This window comes from Gobius niger (genome assembly GCF_951799975.1).
Source record: "Gobius niger genome assembly, chromosome: 9".
Classification (NCBI taxonomy): Eukaryota; Metazoa; Chordata; class Actinopteri; order Gobiiformes; family Gobiidae; genus Gobius; species Gobius niger.
Genome location: NC_136860.1, coordinates 1,006,389 through 1,028,165, shown reverse-complemented (window position 1 = coordinate 1,028,165; position 21,777 = coordinate 1,006,389). Strand labels below are relative to the sequence as shown.

Here is a 21,777-nt window from a genome sequence, read left to right as displayed (position 1 = left end):
CCCTGTTGTTCCAGTGACATAACGCTCACGCCCCTGTTGTTCCAGTGACATAATGCTCACGCCCCTGTTGTTCCAGTGACATAACGCTCATACCCCTGTTGTTCCAGTGACATAATGCTCATACCCCTGTTGTTCCAGTGACATAACGCTCATACCCCTGTTGTTCCAGTGACATAACGCTCATACCCCTGTTGTTCCAGTGACATAATACTCATACCCCTGTTGTTCCAGTGACATAACGCTCATACCCCTGTTGTTCCAGTGACATAACGCTCATACCCCTGTTGTTCCAGTGACATAATGCTCACGCCCCTGTTGTTCCAGTGACATAATGCTCATACCCCTGTTGTTCCAGTAACATAACGCTCATACCCCTGTTGTTCCAGTGACATAACACTCATACCCCTGTTGTTCCAGTGACATAATGCTCATACCCCTGTTGTTCCAGTGACATAACGCTCATACTCCTGTTGTTCCAGTGACATAACGCTCATACCCCTGTTGTTCCAGTGACATAATGCTCATACCCCTGTTGTTCTGGTGACATAATGCTCATACCCCTGTTGTTCCAGTAACATAACGCTCATACCCCTGTTGTTCCAGTGACATAACGCTCATACCACTGTTGTTCCAGTGACATAACGCTCATACCCCTGTTGTTCCAGTGACATAACGCTCATACCCCTGTTGTTCCAGTGACATAACGCTCATACCCTGTTGTTCCAGTGACATAATGCTCATACCCCTGTTGTTCCAGTGACATAACGCTCATACCCCTGTTGTTCCGGTAACATAATGCTCATACCCCTGTTGTTCCAGTAACATAATGCTCATACCCCTGTTGTTCCAGTGACATAACGCTCATACCCCTGTTGTTCCAGTGACATAATGCTCATACCCCTGTTGTTCCAGTAACATAATGCTCACACCCCTGTTGTTCCAGTGACATAACGCTCATACCCCTGTTGTCCCAGTGACATAACGCTCATACCCCTGTTGTTCCAGTGACATAACGCTCATACCCCTGTTGTTCCAGTGACATAACGCTCATACCCCTGTTGTCCCAGTGACATAACGCTCATACCCCTGTTGTTCCAGTGACATAACGCTCATACCCCTGTTGTGCCAGTGACAAAACGCTCATACCCCTGTTGTTCCAGTGACATAATGCTCATACCCCTGTTGTTCCAGTGACATAACGCTCATACCCCTGTTGTTCCAGTGACAAAACGCTCATACCCCTGTTGTTCCAGTGACATAATGCTCATACCCCTGTTGTTCCAGTGACATAACGCTCACACCCCTGTTGTTCCAGTGACATAACGCTCATACCCCTGTTGTTCCAGTGACAAAACGCTCATACCCCTGTTGTTCCGGTGACATAACGCTCATACCCCTGTTGTTCCAGTGACATAACGCTCATACCCCTGTTGTTCCAGTGACAAAACGCTCATACCCCTGTTGTTCCGGTGACATAACGCTCATACCCCTGTTGTTCCAGTGACAAAACGCTCATACCCCTGTTGTTCCGGTGACATAACGCTCACACCCCTGTTGTTCCAGTGACATAACGCTCATACCCCTGTTGTTCCGGTGACATAACGCTCATACCCCTGTTGTTCCAGTGACAAAACGCTCATACCCCTGTTGTTCCGGTGACATAACACTCACACCCCTGTTGTTCCGGTGACATAACGCTCACACCCCTGTTGTTCCAGTGACATAACGCTCATACCCCTGTTGTTCCAGTGACATAACGCTCATACCCCTGTTGTTCCAGTGACATAACGCTCATACCCCTGTTGTTCCAGTGACATAATGCTCATACCCCTGTTGTTCCAGTGACATAATGCTCATACCCCTGTTGTTCCAGTAACATAACGCTCATACCCCTGTTGTTCCAGTGACATAACGCTCATACCCCTGTTGTTCCAGTGACATAACGCTCATACCCCTGTTGTTCCAGTGACATAACGCTCATACCCCTGTTGTTCCAGTGACATAACGCTCATACCCTGTTGTTCCAGTGACATAATGCTCATACCCCTGTTGTTCCAGTGACATAACGCTCATACCCCTGTTGTTCCGGTAACATAATGCTCATACCCCTGTTGTTCCAGTAACATAATGCTCATACCCCTGTTGTTCCAGTGACATAACGCTCATACCCCTGTTGTTCCAGTGACATAATGCTCATACCCCTGTTGTTCCAGTAACATAATGCTCACACCCCTGTTGTTCCAGTGACATAACGCTCATACCCCTGTTGTCCCAGTGACATAACGCTCATACCCCTGTTGTTCCAGTGACATAACGCTCATACCCCTGTTGTTCCAGTGACATAACGCTCATACCCCTGTTGTCCCAGTGACATAACGCTCATACCCCTGTTGTTCCAGTGACATAACGCTCATACCCCTGTTGTGCCAGTGACAAAACGCTCATACCCCTGTTGTTCCAGTGACATAATGCTCATACCCCTGTTGTTCCAGTGACATAACGCTCATACCCCTGTTGTTCCAGTGACAAAACGCTCATACCCCTGTTGTTCCAGTGACATAATGCTCATACCCCTGTTGTTCCAGTGACATAACGCTCACACCCCTGTTGTTCCAGTGACATAACGCTCATACCCCTGTTGTTCCAGTGACAAAACGCTCATACCCCTGTTGTTCCGGTGACATAACGCTCATACCCCTGTTGTTCCAGTGACATAACGCTCATACCCCTGTTGTTCCAGTGACAAAACGCTCATACCCCTGTTGTTCCGGTGACATAACGCTCATACCCCTGTTGTTCCAGTGACAAAACGCTCATACCCCTGTTGTTCCGGTGACATAACGCTCACACCCCTGTTGTTCCAGTGACATAACGCTCATACCCCTGTTGTTCCGGTGACATAACGCTCATACCCCTGTTGTTCCAGTGACAAAACGCTCATACCCCTGTTGTTCCGGTGACATAACGCTCACACCCCTGTTGTTCCAGTGACATAACGCTCATACCCCTGTTGTTCCAGTGACATAACGCTCATACCCCTGTTGTTCCAGTGACATAACGCTCATACCCCTGTTGTTCCAGTGACATAATGCTCATACCCCTGTTGTTCCAGTGACACAATGCTCATACCCCTGTTGTTCCAGTGACATAACGCTCATGCCCTTGTTGTTCCAGTGACATAACGCTCATACCCCTGTTGTTCCAGTGACATAACGCTCAAACCCCTGTTGTTCCAGTAACATAACGCTCACACCCCTTTTGTTCCAGTGACATAATGCTCACACCCCTGTTGTTCCAGTGACATAACACTCACACCCCTTTTGTTCCAGTGACATAATGCTCATACCCCTGTTGTTCCAGTAACATAACGCTCACACACCTTTTGTTCCAGTGACAAAATGCTCATACCCCTGTTGTTCCAGTGACATAATGCTCATACCCCTGTTGTTCCAGTGACATAACGCTCACACCCCTGTTGTTCCAGTAACATAACGCTCACACCCCTTTTGTTCCAGTGACATAATACTCACACCCTGTTGTTCCAGTGACATAACGGTCATACCCCTGTTGTTCCAGTGACATAATGCTCACACCCCTGTTGTTCCAGTGACATAACGCTCAAACCCCTGTTGTTCCAGTAACATAACACTCACACCCCTTTTGTTCCAGTGACATAATGCTCACACCCCTGTTGTTCCAGTGACATAACACTCACACCCCTTTTGTTCCAGTGACATAACACTCACACCCCTGTTGTCCCAGTGACATAACGCTCATACCCTTGTTGTTCCAGTGACATAACGCTCATACCCCTGTTGTTCCAGTAACATAACGCTCACACCCCTTTTGTTCCAGTGACATAACGCTCATACCCCTGTTGTTCCAGTGACATAACGCTCATACCCCTGTTGTTCCAGTGACATAATGCTCATACCCCTGTTGTTCCAGTGACATAACGCTCATACCCCTGTTGTTCCAGTGACATAACGCTCATACCCCTGTTGTTCCAGTGACATAATGCTCATACCCCTGTTGTTCCAGTGACATAACGCTCATACCCCTGTTGTTCCAGTGACAAAACGCTCATACCCCTGTTGTTCCAGTGACATAATGCTCATACCCCTGTTGTTCCAGTGACATAACGCTCACACCCCTGTTGTTCCAGTGACATAACGCTCACACCCCTGTTGTTCCAGTGACATAACGCTCATACCCCTGTTGTTCCAGTGACATAATGCTCATACCCCTGTTGTTCCAGTGACATAATGCTCACACCCCTGTTGTTCCAGTGACATAACGCTCATACCCCTGTTGTTCCAGTGACAAAACGCTCATACCCCTGTTGTTCCGGTGACATAACGCTCACACCCCTGTTGTTCCAGTGACATAACGCTCATACCCCTGTTGTTCCAGTGACATAACGCTCATACCCCTGTTGTTCCAGTGACATAACGCTCATACCCCTGTTGTTCCAGTGACATAATGCTCATACCCCTGTTGTTCCAGTGACATAATGCTCACACCCCTGTTGTTCCAGTGACATAACGCTCATACCCCTGTTGTTCCAGTGACATAACGCTCATACCCCTGTTGTTCCAGTGACATAACGCTCATACCCCTGTTGTTCCAGTGACATAATGCTCATACCCCTGTTGTTCCAGTGACATAACGCTCATACCCCTGTTGTTCCAGTGACATAACGCTCATATCCCTGTTGTTCCAGTGACATAACGCTCATACCCCTGTTGTTCCAGTGACATAACGCTCATGCCCTTGTTGTTCCAGTGACATAACGCTCATACCCCTGTTGTTCCAGTGACATAACGCTCAAACCCCTGTTGTTCCAGTAACATAACGCTCACACCCCTGTTGTTCCAGTGACATAATGCTCACACCCCTGTTGTTCCAGTGACATAACACTCACACCCCTTTTGTTCCAGTGACATAACACTCACACCCCTGTTGTTCCAGTGACATAACGCTCATACCCCTGTTGTTCCAGTGACATAACGCTCATACCCTTGTTGTTCCAGTGACATAACGCTCATACCCCTGTTGTTCCAGTAACATAACGCTCACACCCCTTTTGTTCCAGTGACATAATGCTCATACCCCTGTTATTCCAGTGACATAATGCTCATACCCCTGTTGTTCCAGTGACATAACGCTCACACCCCTGTTGTTCCAGTAACATAACGCTCACACCCCTTTTGTTCCAGTGACATAATACTCACACCCTGTTGTTCCAGTGACATAACGGTCATACCCCTGTTGTTCCAGTGACATAACACTCATACCCCTGTTGTTCCAGTGACATAACGCTCATACCCCTGTTGTTCCAGTGACATAACGCTCACACCCCTGTTGTTCCAGTGACATAACGCTCACACCCCTGTTGTTCCAGTGACATAACGCTCACACCCCTTTTGTTCCAGTGACATAATGCTCATACCCCTGTTGTTCCAGTGACATAATGCTCATACCCCTGTTGTTCCAGTGACATAACGCTCACACCCCTGTTGTTCCAGTGACATAACGCTCACACCCCTGTTGTTCCAGTAACATAACGCTCACACCCCTGTTGTTCCAGTGACATAACGGTCATACCCCTGTTGTTCCAGTGACATAACGCTCATACCCCTGTTGTTCCAGTGACATTACGCTCATACCCCTGTTGTTCCAGTGACATAACGCTCATACCCCTGTTGTTCCAGTGACATAACGCTCATACCCCTGTTGTTCCAGTGACATAACGCTCATACCCCTGTTGTTCCAGTGACATAACGCTCATACCCCTGTTGTTCCAGTGACATAGCGTTCATACCCCTGTTGTTCCAGTGACATAACGCTCATACCCCTGTTGTTCCAGTGACATAACGCTCATACCCCTGTTGTTCCAGTGACATAACGCTCATACCCCTGTTGTTCCAGTGACATAACGCTCACGCCCCTGTTGTTCCAGTGACGTAACGTTCATACCCCTGTTGTTCCAGTGACATAACGCTCATACCCTGTTGTTCCAGTGACATAACGCTCACGCCCCTGTTGTTCCAGTGACATAATGCTCACGCCCCTGTTGTTCCAGTGACATAACGCTCATACCCCTGTTGTTCCAGTGACATAATGCTCATACCCCTGTTGTTCCAGTGACATAACGCTCACACCCCTGTTGTTCCAGTAACATAACGCTCACACCCCTTTTGTTCCAGTGACATAATACTCACACCCTGTTGTTCCAGTGACATAACGGTCATACCCCTGTTGTTCCAGTGACATAACACTCATACCCCTGTTGTTCCAGTGACATAACGCTCATACCCCTGTTGTTCCAGTGACATAACGCTCAAACCCCTGTTGTTCCAGTAACATAACGCTCACACCCCTTTTGTTCCAGTGACATAATGCTCACACCCCTGTTGTTCCAGTGACATAACGCTCAAACCCCTGTTGTTCCAGTAACATAACACTCACACCCCTTTTGTTCCAGTGACATAATGCTCACACCCCTGTTGTTCCAGTGACATAACACTCACACCCCTTTTGTTCCAGTGACATAACGATCATACCCCTGTTGTTCCAGTGACATAACGCTCATACCCCTGTTGTCCCAGTGACATAACGCTCATACCCCTGTTGTTCCAGTGACATAATGCTCATACCCCTGTTGTTCCAGTGACATAACGCTCATACCCCTGTTGTTCCAGTGACATAACGCTCATACCCCTGTTGTTCCAGTGACATAATGCTCATACCCCTGTTGTTCCAGTGACATAACGCTCATACCCCTGTTGTTCCAGTGACAAAACGCTCATACCCCTGTTGTTCCAGTGACATAACGCTCACACCCCTGTTGTTCCAGTGACATAACGCTCATACCCCTGTTGTTCCAGTGACATAACGCTCACACCCCTGTTGTTCCAGTGACATAATGCTCACACCCCTGTTGTTCCAGTGACATAACGCTCATACCCCTGTTGTTCCAGTGACATAACGCTCACACCCCTGTTGTTCCAGTGACATAACGCTCACACCCCTGTTGTTCCAGTGACATAACGCTCATACCCCTGTTGTTCCAGTGACATAATGCTCATACCCCTGTTGTTCCAGTGACATAATGCTCACACCCCTGTTGTTCCAGTGACATAACGCTCATACCCCTGTTGTTCCAGTGACAAAACGCTCATACCCCTGTTGTTCCGGTGACATAACGCTCACACCCCTGTTGTTCCAGTGACATAACGCTCATACCCCTGTTGTTCCAGTGACATAACGCTCATACCCCTGTTGTTCCAGTGACATAACGCTCATACCCCTGTTGTTCCAGTGACATAACGCTCATACCCCTGTTGTTCCAGTGACACAATGCTCATACCCCTGTTGTTCCAGTGACATAACGCTCATGCCCTTGTTGTTCCAGTGACATAACGCTCATACCCCTGTTGTTCCAGTGACATAACGCTCAAACCCCTGTTGTTCCAGTAACATAACGCTCACACCCCTTTTGTTCCAGTGACATAATGCTCACACCCCTGTTGTTCCAGTGACATAATGCTCACACCCCTGTTGTTCCAGTGACATAACACTCACACCCCTTTTGTTCCAGTGACATAACACTCACACCCCTGTTGTCCCAGTGACATAACGCTCATACCCTTGTTGTTCCAGTGACATAACGCTCATACCCCTGTTGTTCCAGTAACATAACGCTCACACCCCTTTTGTTCCAGTGACATAATGCTCATACCCCTGTTATTCCAGTGACATAATGCTCATACCCCTGTTGTTCCAGTGACATAACGCTCACACCCCTGTTGTTCCAGTAACATAACGCTCACACCCCTTTTGTTCCAGTGACATAATACTCACACCCTGTTGTTCCAGTGACATAACGGTCATACCCCTGTTGTTCCAGTGACATAACACTCATACCCCTGTTGTTCCAGTGACATAACGCTCATACCCCTGTTGTTCCAGTGACATAACGCTCACACCCCTGTTGTTCCAGTGACATAACGCTCACACCCCTGTTGTTCCAGTGACATAACGCTCATACCCCTGTTGTTCCAGTGACATAACGCTCACACCCCTTTTGTTCCAGTGACATAATGCTCATACCCCTGTTGTTCCAGTGACATAATGCTCATACCCCTGTTGTTCCAGTGACATAACGCTCACACCCCTGTTGTTCCAGTAACATAACGCTCACACCCCTGTTGTTCCAGTGACATAACGGTCATACCCCTGTTGTTCCAGTGACATAACACTCATACCCCTGTTGTTCCAGTGACATAACGCTCATACCCCTGTTGTTCCAGTGACATAACGCTCATACCCCTGTTGTTCCAGTGACATAACGCTCATACCCCTGTTGTTCCAGTGACATAACGCTCATACCCCTGTTGTTCTGGTGACATAACGCTCACACCCCTGTTGTTCCAGTGACATAACGCTCATACCCCTGTTGTTCTAGTGACATAATGCTCATACCCCTGTTGTTCCAGTGACATAACGCTCACACCCCTGTTGTTCCAGTGACATAACACTCATACCCCTGTTGTTCCAGTGACATAACGCTCATACCCCTGTTGTTCCAGTGACATAACGCTCACACCCCTGTTGTTCCAGTGACATAACGCTCACACCCCTGTTGTTCCAGTGACATAACGCTCATACCCCTGTTGTTCCAGTGACATAACGCTCACACCCCTTTTGTTCCAGTGACATAATGCTCATACCCCTGTTGTTCCAGTGACATAATGCTCATACCCCTGTTGTTCCAGTGACATAACGCTCACACCCCTGTTGTTCCAGTAACATAACGCTCACACCCCTGTTGTTCCAGTGACATAACGGTCATACCCCTGTTGTTCCAGTGACATAACACTCATACCCCTGTTGTTCCAGTGACATAACGCTCATACCCCTGTTGTTCCAGTGACATAACGCTCATACCCCTGTTGTTCCAGTGACATAACGCTCATACCCCTGTTGTTCCAGTGACATAACGCTCATACCCCTGTTGTTCTGGTGACATAACGCTCACACCCCTGTTGTTCCAGTGACATAACGCTCATACCCCTGTTGTTCTAGTGACATAATGCTCATACCCCTGTTGTTCCAGTGACATAACGCTCACACCCCTGTTGTTCCAGTGACATAATGCTCATACCCCTGTTGTTCCAGTGACATAACGCTCACACCCCTGTTGTTCCAGTAACATAATGCTCACACCCCTGTTGTTCCAGTGACATAACGCTCATACCCCTGTTGTTCCAGTGACATAACGCTCATACCCCTGTTGTTCCAGTGACATAACGCTCACACCCCTGTTGTTCCAGTGACATAACGCTCATACCCCTGTTGTTCCAGTGACATAACGCTCATACCCCTGTTGTTCTGGTGACATAATAATAATAATAATAATAATACATAGGTCTTATATAGCGCTTTTCAGGAAACACAAAGACGCTTTACAAGTGAGACAGACAAACAAAGATGGCAGAGCTATTGTTGGTTGAGCTGAAACAGGTGGGTTTTGAGCAGTTTTTTGTAGGTGGCCAATGCTCACGCCCCTGTTGTTCCAGTGACATAACGCTCATACCCCTGTTGTTCCAGTGACATAATGCTCACACCCCTGTTGTTCCAGTGACATAACGCTCATACCCCTGTTGTTCCAGTGACATAATGCTCATACCCCTGTTGTTCCAGTGACATAACGCTCATACCCCTGTTGTTCTAGTGACATAACGCTCATACCCCTGTTGTTCCAGTGACATAACGCTCATACCCCTGTTGTTCTAGTGACATAACGCTCATACCCCTGTTGTTCCAGTGACATAATGCTCATACCCCTGTTGTTCCAGTGACATAACGCTCATACCCCTGTTGTTCCAGTGACATAATGCTCATACCCCTGTTGTTCCAGTGACATAATGCTCATACCCCTGTTGTTCCAGTGACATAACGCTCATACCCCTGTTGTTCCAGTGACATAACGCTCATACCCCTGTTGTTCCAGTGACATAACGCTCATACCCCTGTTCTTCCAGTGACAAAACGCTCATACCCTGTTGTTCTAGTGACATAATGCTCATACCCCTGTTGTTCCAGTGACATAACGCTCATACCCCTGTTGTTCCAGTGACATAATGCTCATACCCCTGTTGTTCCAGTGACATAACGCTCATACCCTGTTGTTCTAGTGACATAACGCTCATACCCCTGTTGTTCCAGTGACATAACGCTCATACCCCTGTTGTTCCAGTGACATAACGCTCATACCCTGTTGTTCTAGTGACATAATGCTCATACCCCTGTTGTTCCAGTGACATAACGCTCATACCCCTGTTGTTTCAGTGACATAACGCTCATACCCCTGTTGTTCCAGTGACATAACGCTCATACCCCTGTTGTTCCAGTGACATAACGCTCATACCCCTGTTGTTCTAGTGACATAACGCTCATACCCCTGTTGTTCCAGTGACATAACGCTCATACCCCTGTTGTTCTGGTGACATAACGCTCATACCCCTGTTGTTCCAGTGACATAACGCTCATACCCCTGTTGTTTCAGTGACATAACGCTCATACCCCTGTTGTTCCAGTGACATAACGCTCATACCCCTGTTGTTTCAGTGACATAACGCTCATACCCCTGTTGTTTCAGTGACATAACGCTCATACCCCTGTTGTTCCAGTGACATAACGCTCATACCCCTGTTGTTCCAGTAACATAACGCTCATACCCCTGTTGTTTCAGTGACATAACGCTCATACCCCTGTTGTTTCAGTGACATAACGCTCATACCCCTGTTGTTTCAGTGACATAACGCTCATACCCCTGTTGTTCCAGTGACATAACGCTCATACCCCTGTTGTTCTAGTGACATAACGCTCACACCCCTGTTGTTCTAGTGACATAACGCTCACACCCCTGTTGTTCCAGTGACATAACGCTCATACCCCTGTTGTTCCAGTGAAATAACGCTCATACCCCTGTTGTTCCAGTGACATAACGCTCATACCCCTGTTGTTCTAGTGACATAACACTCATACCCCTGTTGTTCTAGTGACATAACGCTCATACCCCTGTTGTTCTAGTGACATAACACTCATACCCCTGTTGTTCCAGTGACATAACACTCATACCCCTGTTGTTCTAGTGACATAACGCTCATACCCCTGTTGTTCTAGTGACATAACGCTCATACCCCTGTTGTTCCAGTGACATAACGCTCATACCCCTGTTGTTCTAGTGACATAACGCTCATACCCCTGTTGTTCTAGTGACATAACGCTCATACCCCTGTTGTTCCAGTGACATAACGCTCATACCCCTGTTGTTCTAGTGACATAACGCTCATACCCCTGTTGTTCCAGTGACATAACGCTCATACCCCTGTTGTTCTAGTGACATAACGCTCATACCCCTGTTGTTCCAGTGACATAACGCTCATACCCCTGTTGTTCCAGTGACATAACGCTCATACACTGTTGTTCCAGTGACATAACACTCATACCCCTGTTGTTCCAGTGACATAACGCTCATACACTGTTGTTCCAGTGACATAACGCTCATACCCCTGTTGTTCCAGTGACATAACGCTCATACACTGTTGTTCCAGTGACATAACGCTCATACCCCTGTTGTTCTAGTGACATAACGCTCATACCCCTGTTGTTCTAGTGACATAACGCTCATACCCCTGTTGTTCCAGTGACATAACGCTCATACACTGTTGTTCCAGTGACATAACGCTCATACACTGTTGTTCCAGTGACATAACGCTCATATCCCTGTTGTTCCAGTGACATAACGCTCATACCCCTGTTGTTCCAGTGACATAACGCTCATACCCCTGTTGTTCCAGTGACATAGTGCTCATACCCCTGTTGTTCCAGTGACATAACGCTCATACCCCTGTTGTCCCAGTGACAAAACGCTCATACACTGTTGTTCCAGTGACATAACGCTCATACCCCTGTTGTTCTAGTGACATAACACTCATACCCCTGTTGTTCCAGTGACATAACGCTCATACACTGTTGTTCCAGTGACATAACACTCATACACTGTTGTTCCAGTGACATAACGCTCATATCCCTGTTGTTCCAGTGACATAACGCTCATACCCCTGTTGTTCCAGTGACATAACGCTCATGCCCCTGTTGTTCCAGTGACATAACGCTCATACCCCTGTTGTTCTAGTGACATAACGCTCACACCCCTGTTGTTCCAGTGACATAACGCTCATACACTGTTGTTCCAGTGACATAACACTCATACACTGTTGTTCCAGTGACATAACGCTCATATCCCTGTTGTTCCAGTGACATAACGCTCATGCCCCTGTTGTTCCAGTGACATAACGCTCATGCCCCTGTTGTTCCAGTGACATAACGCTCATACCCCTGTTGTCCCAGTGACATAACACTCATACACTGTTGTTCCAGTGACATAACGCTCATACCCCTGTTGTTCTAGTGACATAACGCTCATACCCCTGTTGTTCCAGTAACATAACGCTCATACCCCTGTTGTTCCAGTGACATAACGCTCATACCCCTGTTGTTCCAGTAACATAACGCTCATACCCCTGTTGTTCTAGTGACATAACGCTCATACCCCTGTTGTTCCAGTGACATAACGCTCATACACTGTTGTTCCAGTGACATAACACTCATACACTGTTGTTCCAGTGACATAACGCTCATACCCCTGTTGTTCCAGTGACATAACGCTCATATCCCTGTTGTTCCAGTGACATAACGCTCATACACTGTTGTTCCAGTGACATAACGCTCATACACTGTTGTTCCAGTGACATAACGCTCATATCCCTGTTGTTCCAGTGACATAACGCTCATACCCCTGTTGTTCCAGTGACATAACGCTCATGCCCCTGTTGTTCCAGTGACATAACGCTCATACCCCTGTTGTCCCAGTGACATAACACTCATACACTGTTGTTCCAGTGACATAACGCTCATACCCCTGTTGTTCTAGTGACATAACACTCATACCCCTGTTGTTCCAGTGACATAACGCTCATACACTGTTGTTCCAGTGACATAACACTCATACACTGTTGTTCCAGTGACATAACGCTCATATCCCTGTTGTTCCAGTGACATAACGCTCATACCCCTGTTGTTCCAGTGACATAACGCTCATGCCCCTGTTGTTCCAGTGACATAACGCTCATACCCCTGTTGTTCTAGTGACATAACGCTCACACCCCTGTTGTTCCAGTGACATAACGCTCATACCCCTGTTGTTCTAGTGACATAACGCTCATACCCCTGTTGTTCCAGTGACATAATGCTCATACCCCTGTTGTTCCAGTGACATAACGCTCATACACTGTTGTTCCAGTGACATAACACTCATACACTGTTGTTCCAGTGACATAACGCTCATATCCCTGTTGTTCCAGTGACATAACGCTCATACCCCTGTTGTTCCAGTGACATAACGCTCATGCCCCTGTTGTTCCAGTGACATAACGCTCATACCCCTGTTGTCCCAGTGACATAACACTCATACACTGTTGTTCCAGTGACATAACGCTCATACCCCTGTTGTTCTAGTGACATAACACTCATACCCCTGTTGTTCTAGTGACATAACGCTCATACCCCTGTTGTTCCAGTGACATAACGCTCATACCCCTGTTGTTCTAGTGACATAACGCTCATACCCCTGTTGTTCCAGTGACATAACACTCATACCCCTGTTGTCCCAGTGACATAACGCTCATACCCCTGTTGTTCCAGTAACATAACGCTCATACCCCTGTTGTTCTAGTGACATAACGCTCACACCCCTGTTGTTCCAGTGACATAACGCTCATACACTGTTGTTCCAGTGACATAACACTCATACCCCTGTTGTTCCAGTGACATAATGCTCATATCCCTGTTGTTCCAGTGACATAACGCTCATACCCCTGTTGTTCTAGTGACATAACGCTCATACCCCTGTTGTTCTAGTGACATAACGCTCATACCCCTGTTGTTCCAGTGACATAACGCTCATACACTGTTGTTCCAGTAACATAACGCTCATACCCCTGTTGTTCCAGTGACATAATGCTCATGCCCTGTTGTTCCAGTGACATAACGCTCACACCCCTGTTGTTCTAGTGACATAACGCTCACACCCCTGTTGTTCCAGTGACATAACGCTCATACACTGTTGTTCCAGTAACATAACGCTCACACCCCTGTTGTTCCAGTGACATAACGCTCATACACTGTTGTTCCAGTGACATAACACTCATACACTGTTGTTCCAGTGACATAACGCTCATATCCCTGTTGTTCCAGTGACATAACGCTCATACCCCTGTTGTTCTAGTGACATCACGCTCATACCCCTGTTGTTCCAGTGACATAACGCTCATACCCCTGTTGTTCTAGTGACATAACGCTCATACCCCTGTTGTTCCAGTGACATAACGCTCATACCCCTGTTGTTCTAGTGACATAACGCTCATACCCCTGTTGTTCCAGTGACATAACGCTCATACACTGTTGTTCCAGTGACATAACACTCATACACTGTTGTTCCAGTGACATAACGCTCATATCCCTGTTGTTCCAGTGACATAACGCTCATACCCCTGTTGTTCTAGTGACATAACGCTCATACCCCTGTTGTTCCAGTGACATAACGCTCATACCCCTGTTATTCCAGTGACATAGTGCTCATACCCCTGTTGTTCCAGTGACATAACACTCATACACTGTTGTTCCAGTGACATAACGCTCATACCCCTGTTGTTCTAGTGACATAACGCTCATACCCCTGTTGTTCCAGTGACATAACGCTCATACCCCTGTTGTTCTAGTGACATAACGCTCATACCCCTGTTGTTCCAGTGACATAACACTCATACCCCTGTTGTCCCAGTGACATAACACTCATACCCCTGTTGTTCCAGTAACATAACGCTCATACCCCTGTTGTTCCAGTAACATAACGCTCATACCCCTGTTGTTCCAGTGACATAACGCTCATACCCCTGTTGTTCCAGTGACATAACACTCATACCCCTGTTGTCCCAGTGACATAACACTCATACCCCTGTTGTCCCAGTGACATAACGCTCATACCCCTGTTGTTCCAGTGACATAACACTCATACTCCTGTTGTTCCAGTGACATAACACTCATACCCCTGTTGTTCCAGTGACATAACGCTCATACTCCTGTTGTTCCAGTGACATAACACTCATACCCCTGTTGTCCCAGTGACATAATGCTCATACCCCTGTTGTTCCAGTGACATAACGCTCATACCCCTGTTGTTCCAGTGACATAATGCTCATACCCCTGTTGTTCCAGTGACATAACGCTCATACCCCTGTTGTTCCAGTGACATAACGCTCACACCCCTGTTGTTCCAGTGACATAACGCTCATACCCCTGTTGTTCCAGTGACATAACGCTCATACCCCTGTTGTTCCAGTGACATAGTGCTCATACCCCTGTTGTTCCAGTGACATAACGCTCATACCCCTGTTGTTCCAGTGACATAACGCTCATACCCCTGTTGTTCCAGTGACATAACGCTCATACCCCTGTTGTTCCAGTGACATAACGCTCACACCCCTGTTGTTCCAGTGACATAACACTCATACCTCTGTTGTTCCAGTGACATAACGCTCATACCCCTGTTGTTCCAGTGACATAACACTCATACCCCTGTTGTTCCAGTGACATAACGCTCACACCCCTGTTGTTCTGGTGACATAACGCTCACACCCCTGTTGTTCCAGTGACATAACACTCATACCCCTGTTGTTCCAGTGACATAACGCTCACACCTCTGTTGTTCCAGTGACATAACGCTCATACCCCTGTTGTTCTGGTGACATAACGCTCATACCCCTGTTGTTCCAGTGACATAACGCTCATACCCCTGTTGTTCCAGTGACATAACGCTCATACCCCTGTTGTTCCAGTGACATAGTGCTCATACCCCTGTTGTTCCAGTGACATAACGCTCATACCCCTGTTGTTCCAGTGACATAACGCTCATACCCCTGTTGTTCCAGTGACATAATGCTCACACCCCTGTTGTTCCAGTGACATAACGCTCATACCCCTGTTGTTCTGGTGACATAACGCTCATACCCCTGTTGTTCCAGTGACATAATGCTCATACCCCTGTTGTTCCAGTGACATAACACTCATACCCCTGTTGTTCCAGTGACATAATGCTCATACCCCTGTTGTTCCAGTAACATAACGCTCATACCCCTGTTGTTCCAGTGACATAACACTCATACCCCTGTTGTTCCAGTAACATAACGCTCATACCCCTGTTGTTCCAGTGACATAACGCTCATACCCCTGTTGTTCCGGTGACATAGTGCTCATACCCCTGTTGTTCCAGTGACATAACACTCACACCCCTGTTGTTCCAGTGACATAGTGCTCATACCCCTGTTGTTCCAGTGACATAACGCTCATACCCCTGTTGTTCCAGTGACATAACGCTCATACCCCTGTTGTTCTGGTGACATAACGCTCATACCCCTGTTGTTCCAGTGACATAACGCTCATACCCGTTGTTCCAGTGACATAACGCTCACACCTCTGTTGTTCCAGTGACATAACGCTCATACCCCTGTTGTTCTGGTGACATAACGCTCATACCCCTGTTGTTCCAGTGACATAACGCTCATACCCCTGTTGTTCCAGTGACATAACGCTCATACCCCTGTTGTTCCAGTGACATAACGCTCATACACTGTTGTTCCAGTGACATAACGCTCATACCCCTGTTGTTCCAGTGACATAGTGCTCATACCCCTGTTGTTCCAGTGACATAACGCTCATACCCCTGTTGTTCCAGTGACATAGCGCTCATACCCCTGTTGTTCCAGTGACATAACACTCATACCCCTGTTGTTCCAGTGACATAACACTCATACCCCTGTTGTTCCAGTGACATAACGCTCATACACTGTTGTTCCAGTGACATAATGCTCATACCCCTGTTGTTCCAGTGACATAGTGCTCATACCCCTGTTGTTCCAGTGACATAATGCTCATACCCCTGTTGTTCCAGTGACATAACACTCATACCCCTGTTGTTCCAGTGACATAACGCTCATACCCCTGTTGTTCCAGTGACATAGTGCTCATACCCCTGTTGTTCCAGTGACATAACACTCATACCCCTGTTGTTCCAGTGACATAACACTCATACCCCTGTTGTTCCAGTGACATAACGCTCATACCCCTGTTGTTCCAGTGACATAACGCTCATACTCCTGTTGTTCCAGTGACATAGTGCTCATACCCCTGTTGTTCCAGTGACATAACGCTCATACCCCTGTTGTTCCAGTGACATAACGCTCATACCCCTGTTGTTCCAGTGACATAACGCTCATACCCCTGTTGTTCCAGTGACATAACGCTCACACCCCTGTTGTTCCAGTGACATAACGCTCATACCCCTGTTGTTCCAGTGACATAACACTCATACACTGTTGTTCCAGTGACATAACACTCATACCCCTGTTGTTCCAGTGACATAACGCTCATACCCCTGTTGTTCCAGTGACATAACACTCATACACTGTTGTTCCAGTGACATAACACTCATACCCCTGTTGTTCCAGTGACATAACGCTCACACCCCTGTTGTTCCAGTGACATAACACTCATACACTGTTGTTCCAGTGACATAACACTCATACCCCTGTTGTTCCAGTGACATAACGCTCATACCCCTGTTGTTCCAGTGACATAACGCTCACACCCCTGTTGTTCCAGTGACATAACGCTCATACCCCTGTTGTTCCAGTGACATAGTGCTCATACCCCTGTTGTTCCAGTGACATAGTGCTCATACCCCTGTTGTTCCAGTGACATAAAACTCATACCCCTGTTGTTCCAGTGACATAACGCTCATACCCTGTTGTTCCGGTGACATAACGCTCATACCCTGTTGTTCCAGTGACATAACGCTCATACCCCTGTTGTTCCAGTGACATAACGCTCATATCCCTGTTGTTCCAGTGACATAACGCTCATACCCCTGTTGTTCTAGTGACATAACACTCATACACTGTTGTTCCAGTGACATAACGCTCATACCCCTGTTGTTCCAGTGACATAACGCTCATATCCCTGTTGTTCCAGTGACATAACGCTCATACCCCTGTTGTTCCAGTGACATAACACTCATACCCCTGTTGTTCCAGTGACATAACGCTCATACCCTGTTGTTCCGGTGACATAACGCTCATACCCTGTTGTTCCGGTGACATAACGCTCATACCTCTGTTGTTCCAGTGACATAACGCTCATACCCCTGTTGTTCCAGTGACATAACGCTCATACCCTGTTGTTCCAGTGACATAACGCTCATACCCCTGTTGTTCCAGTGACATAACGCTCATACCCCTGTTGTTCCAGTGACATAACGCTCATACCCTGTTGTTCCGGTGACATAACGCTCATACCCTGTTGTTCCGGTGACATAACGCTCATACCCCTGTTGTTCCAGTGACATAACACTCATACCCCTGTTGTTCCAGTGACATAACAATCATACCCCTGTTGTTCCAGTGACATAACGCTCATACCCCTGTTGTTCCAGTGACATAACGCTCATACCCCTGTTGTTCCAGTGACATAACGCTCATACCCCTGTTGTTCCAGTGACATAACGCTCATACCCCTGTTGTTCCGGTGACATAACACTCATACCCCTGTTGTTCCGGTGACATAACGCTCATACCCCTGTTGTTCCAGTGACATAACGCTCATACCCCTGTTGTTCCAGTGACATAACGCTCATACCCCTGTTGTTCCAGTGACATAACGCTCATACCCCTGTTGTTCCAGTGACATAACGCTCATACCCCTGTTGTTCCAGTGACAAAACGCTCATACCCCTGTTGTTCCAGTGACATAACGCTCATACCCCTGTTGTTCCAGTGACATAACGCTCATACCCCTGTTGTTCCGGTGACATAACGCTCATACCCCTGTTGTTCCAGTGACATAACGCTCATACCCCTGTTGTTCCAGTGACATAACGCTCATACCCCTGTTGTTCCAGTGACATAACACTCATACCCCTGTTGTTCCAGTGACATAACGCTCATACCCCTGTTGTTCCAGTGACATAACACTCATACACTGTTGTTCCAGTGACATAACACTCATACCCCTGTTGTTCCAGTGACATAACGCTCACACCCCTGTTGTTCCAGTGACATAACACTCATACACTGTTGTTCCAGTGACATAACACTCATACCCCTGTTGTTCCAGTGACATAACGCTCATACCCCTGTTGTTCCAGTGACATAACGCTCACACCCCTGTTGTTCCAGTGACATAACGCTCATACCCCTGTTGTTCCAGTGACATAGTGCTCATACCCCTGTTGTTCCAGTGACATAGTGCTCATACCCCTGTTGTTCCAGTGACATAAAACTCATACCCCTGTTGTTCCGGTGACATAACGCTCATACCCTGTTGTTCCGGTGACATAACGCTCATACCCCTGTTGTTCCAGTGACATAACGCTCATACCCCTGTTGTTCTAGTGACATAACACTCATACACTGTTGTTCCAGTGACATAACGCTCATACCCCTGTTGTTCCAGTGACATAACGCTCATATCCCTGTTGTTCCAGTGACATAACGCTCATACCCCTGTTGTTCCAGTGACATAACACTCATACCCCTGTTGTTCCAGTGACATAACGCTCATACCCTGTTGTTCCGGTGACATAACGCTCATACCCTGTTGTTCCGGTGACATAACGCTCATACCTCTGTTGTTCCAGTGACATAACGCTCATACCCCTGTTGTTCCAGTGACATAACGCTCATACCCTGTTGTTCCAGTGACATAACGCTCATACCCCTGTTGTTCCAGTGACATAACGCTCATACCCCTGTTGTTCCAGTGACATAACGCTCATACCCTGTTGTTCCGGTGACATAACGCTCATACCCTGTTGTTCCGGTGACATAACGCTCATACCCCTGTTGTTCCAGTGACATAACACTCATACCCCTGTTGTTCCAGTGACATAACAATCATACCCCTGTTGTTCCAGTGACATAACGCTCATACCCCTGTTGTTCCAGTGACATAACGCTCATACCCCTGTTGTTCCAGTGACATAACGCTCATACCCCTGTTGTTCCAGTGACATAACGCTCATACCCCTGTTGTTCCGGTGACATAACACTCATACCCCTGTTGTTCCGGTGACATAACGCTCATACCCCTGTTGTTCCAGTGACATAACGCTCATACCCCTGTTGTTCCAGTGACATAACGCTCATACCCCTGTTGTTCCAGTGACATAACGCTCATACCCCTGTTGTTCCAGTGACATAACGCTCATACCCCTGTTGTTCCAGTGACAAAACGCTCATACCCCTGTTGTTCCAGTGACATAACGCTCATACCCCTGTTGTTCCAGTGACATAACGCTCATACCCCTGTTGTTCCGGTGACATAACGCTCATACCCCTGTTGTTCCAGTGACATAACGCTCATACCCCTGTTGTTCCAGTGACATAACGCTCATACCCCTGTTGTTCCAGTGACATAACACTCATACCCCTGTTGTTCCAGTGACATAACAATCATACCCCTGTTGTTCCAGTGACATAACGCTCATACCCCTGTTGTTCCAGTGACATAACGCTCATACCCCTGTTGTTCCAGTGACATAACGCTCATACCCCTGTTGTTCCAGTGACATAACGCTCATACCCCTGTTGTTCCAGTGACATAACACTCATACCCCTGTTGTTCCAGTGACATAACAATCATACCCCTGTTGTTCCAGTGACATAACGCTCATACCCCTGTTGTTCCAGTGACATAACACTCATACCCCTGTTGTTCCAGTGACATAACAATCATACCCCTGTTGTTCCAGTGACATAACGCTCATACCCCTGTTGTTCCAGTGACATAACGCTCATACCCCTGTTGTTCCAGTGACATAACGCTCATACCCCTGTTGTTCCAGTGACATAACGCTCATACCCCTGTTGCTCCGGTGACATAACACTCATACCCCTGTTGTTCCGGTGACATAACGCTCATACCCCTGTTGTTCCAGTGACATAACGCTCATACCCCTGTTGTTCCAGTGACATAACACTCATACCCCTGTTGTTCCAGTGACATAACAATCATACCCCTGTTGTTCCAGTGACATAACACTCATGCCCCTGTTGTTCCAGTGACATAACGCTCATACCCCTGTTGTTCCAGTGACATAACGCTCATACCCCTGTTGTTCCAGTGAACCCGTGCCGGTGCCAGGGGCAGGTTGTGGGCGTGGCTGTCTCCGTGGCGCCCTCCTGTCTGCCGCCGCCGCTGCAGTTCTACAAATATCACTTTAAAGCTTTACATAAAGGCAAAGTCAATCACAGCGACAGCATCTGCGTCGGCCTCGGCGCCAAAGAGAGCGCCACCCTCAGGTACGAGCCGGCACTGCCCGCGAGCAGGGGGACGGGAGGGCATCTGACGTGTTCCAGTGTGACGTGTTCCAGTGTGACGTGTTCCAGTGTGACGTGTTCTGTGTTCCAGTGTGACGTGTTCTCTGTTTCAGTGTGACGTGTTCTGTGTTCCAGTGTGACGTGTTCCAGTGTGACGTGTTCTCTGTTCCAGTGTGACGTGTTCCAGTGTGACGTGTTCTCTGTTCCAGTGTGACGTGTTCCAGTGTGACGTGTTCTCTGTTCCAGTGTGACGTGTTCTCTGCTCCAGTGTGAC

At 47.5% G+C, this 21,777-nt stretch overlaps 1 protein-coding gene across 1 annotated transcript in view; it reads right to left on the bottom strand.

The window, feature by feature from the left end:
- Positions 1-21,431: 21,431 nt before the first annotated feature.
- Positions 21,432-21,777, bottom strand: part of tmem163a (transmembrane protein 163a) — a gene marked incomplete at both ends in the record, with an annotated part of 18,671 nt that continues 18,325 nt past the window's right edge. Inside the window, one exon of the mRNA XM_079563728.1 lies at positions 21,432-21,498. Within this exon, the coding sequence (XP_079419854.1) occupies positions 21,432-21,498 (67 nt within the window). The remainder of the gene's footprint in view (positions 21,499-21,777) is intronic.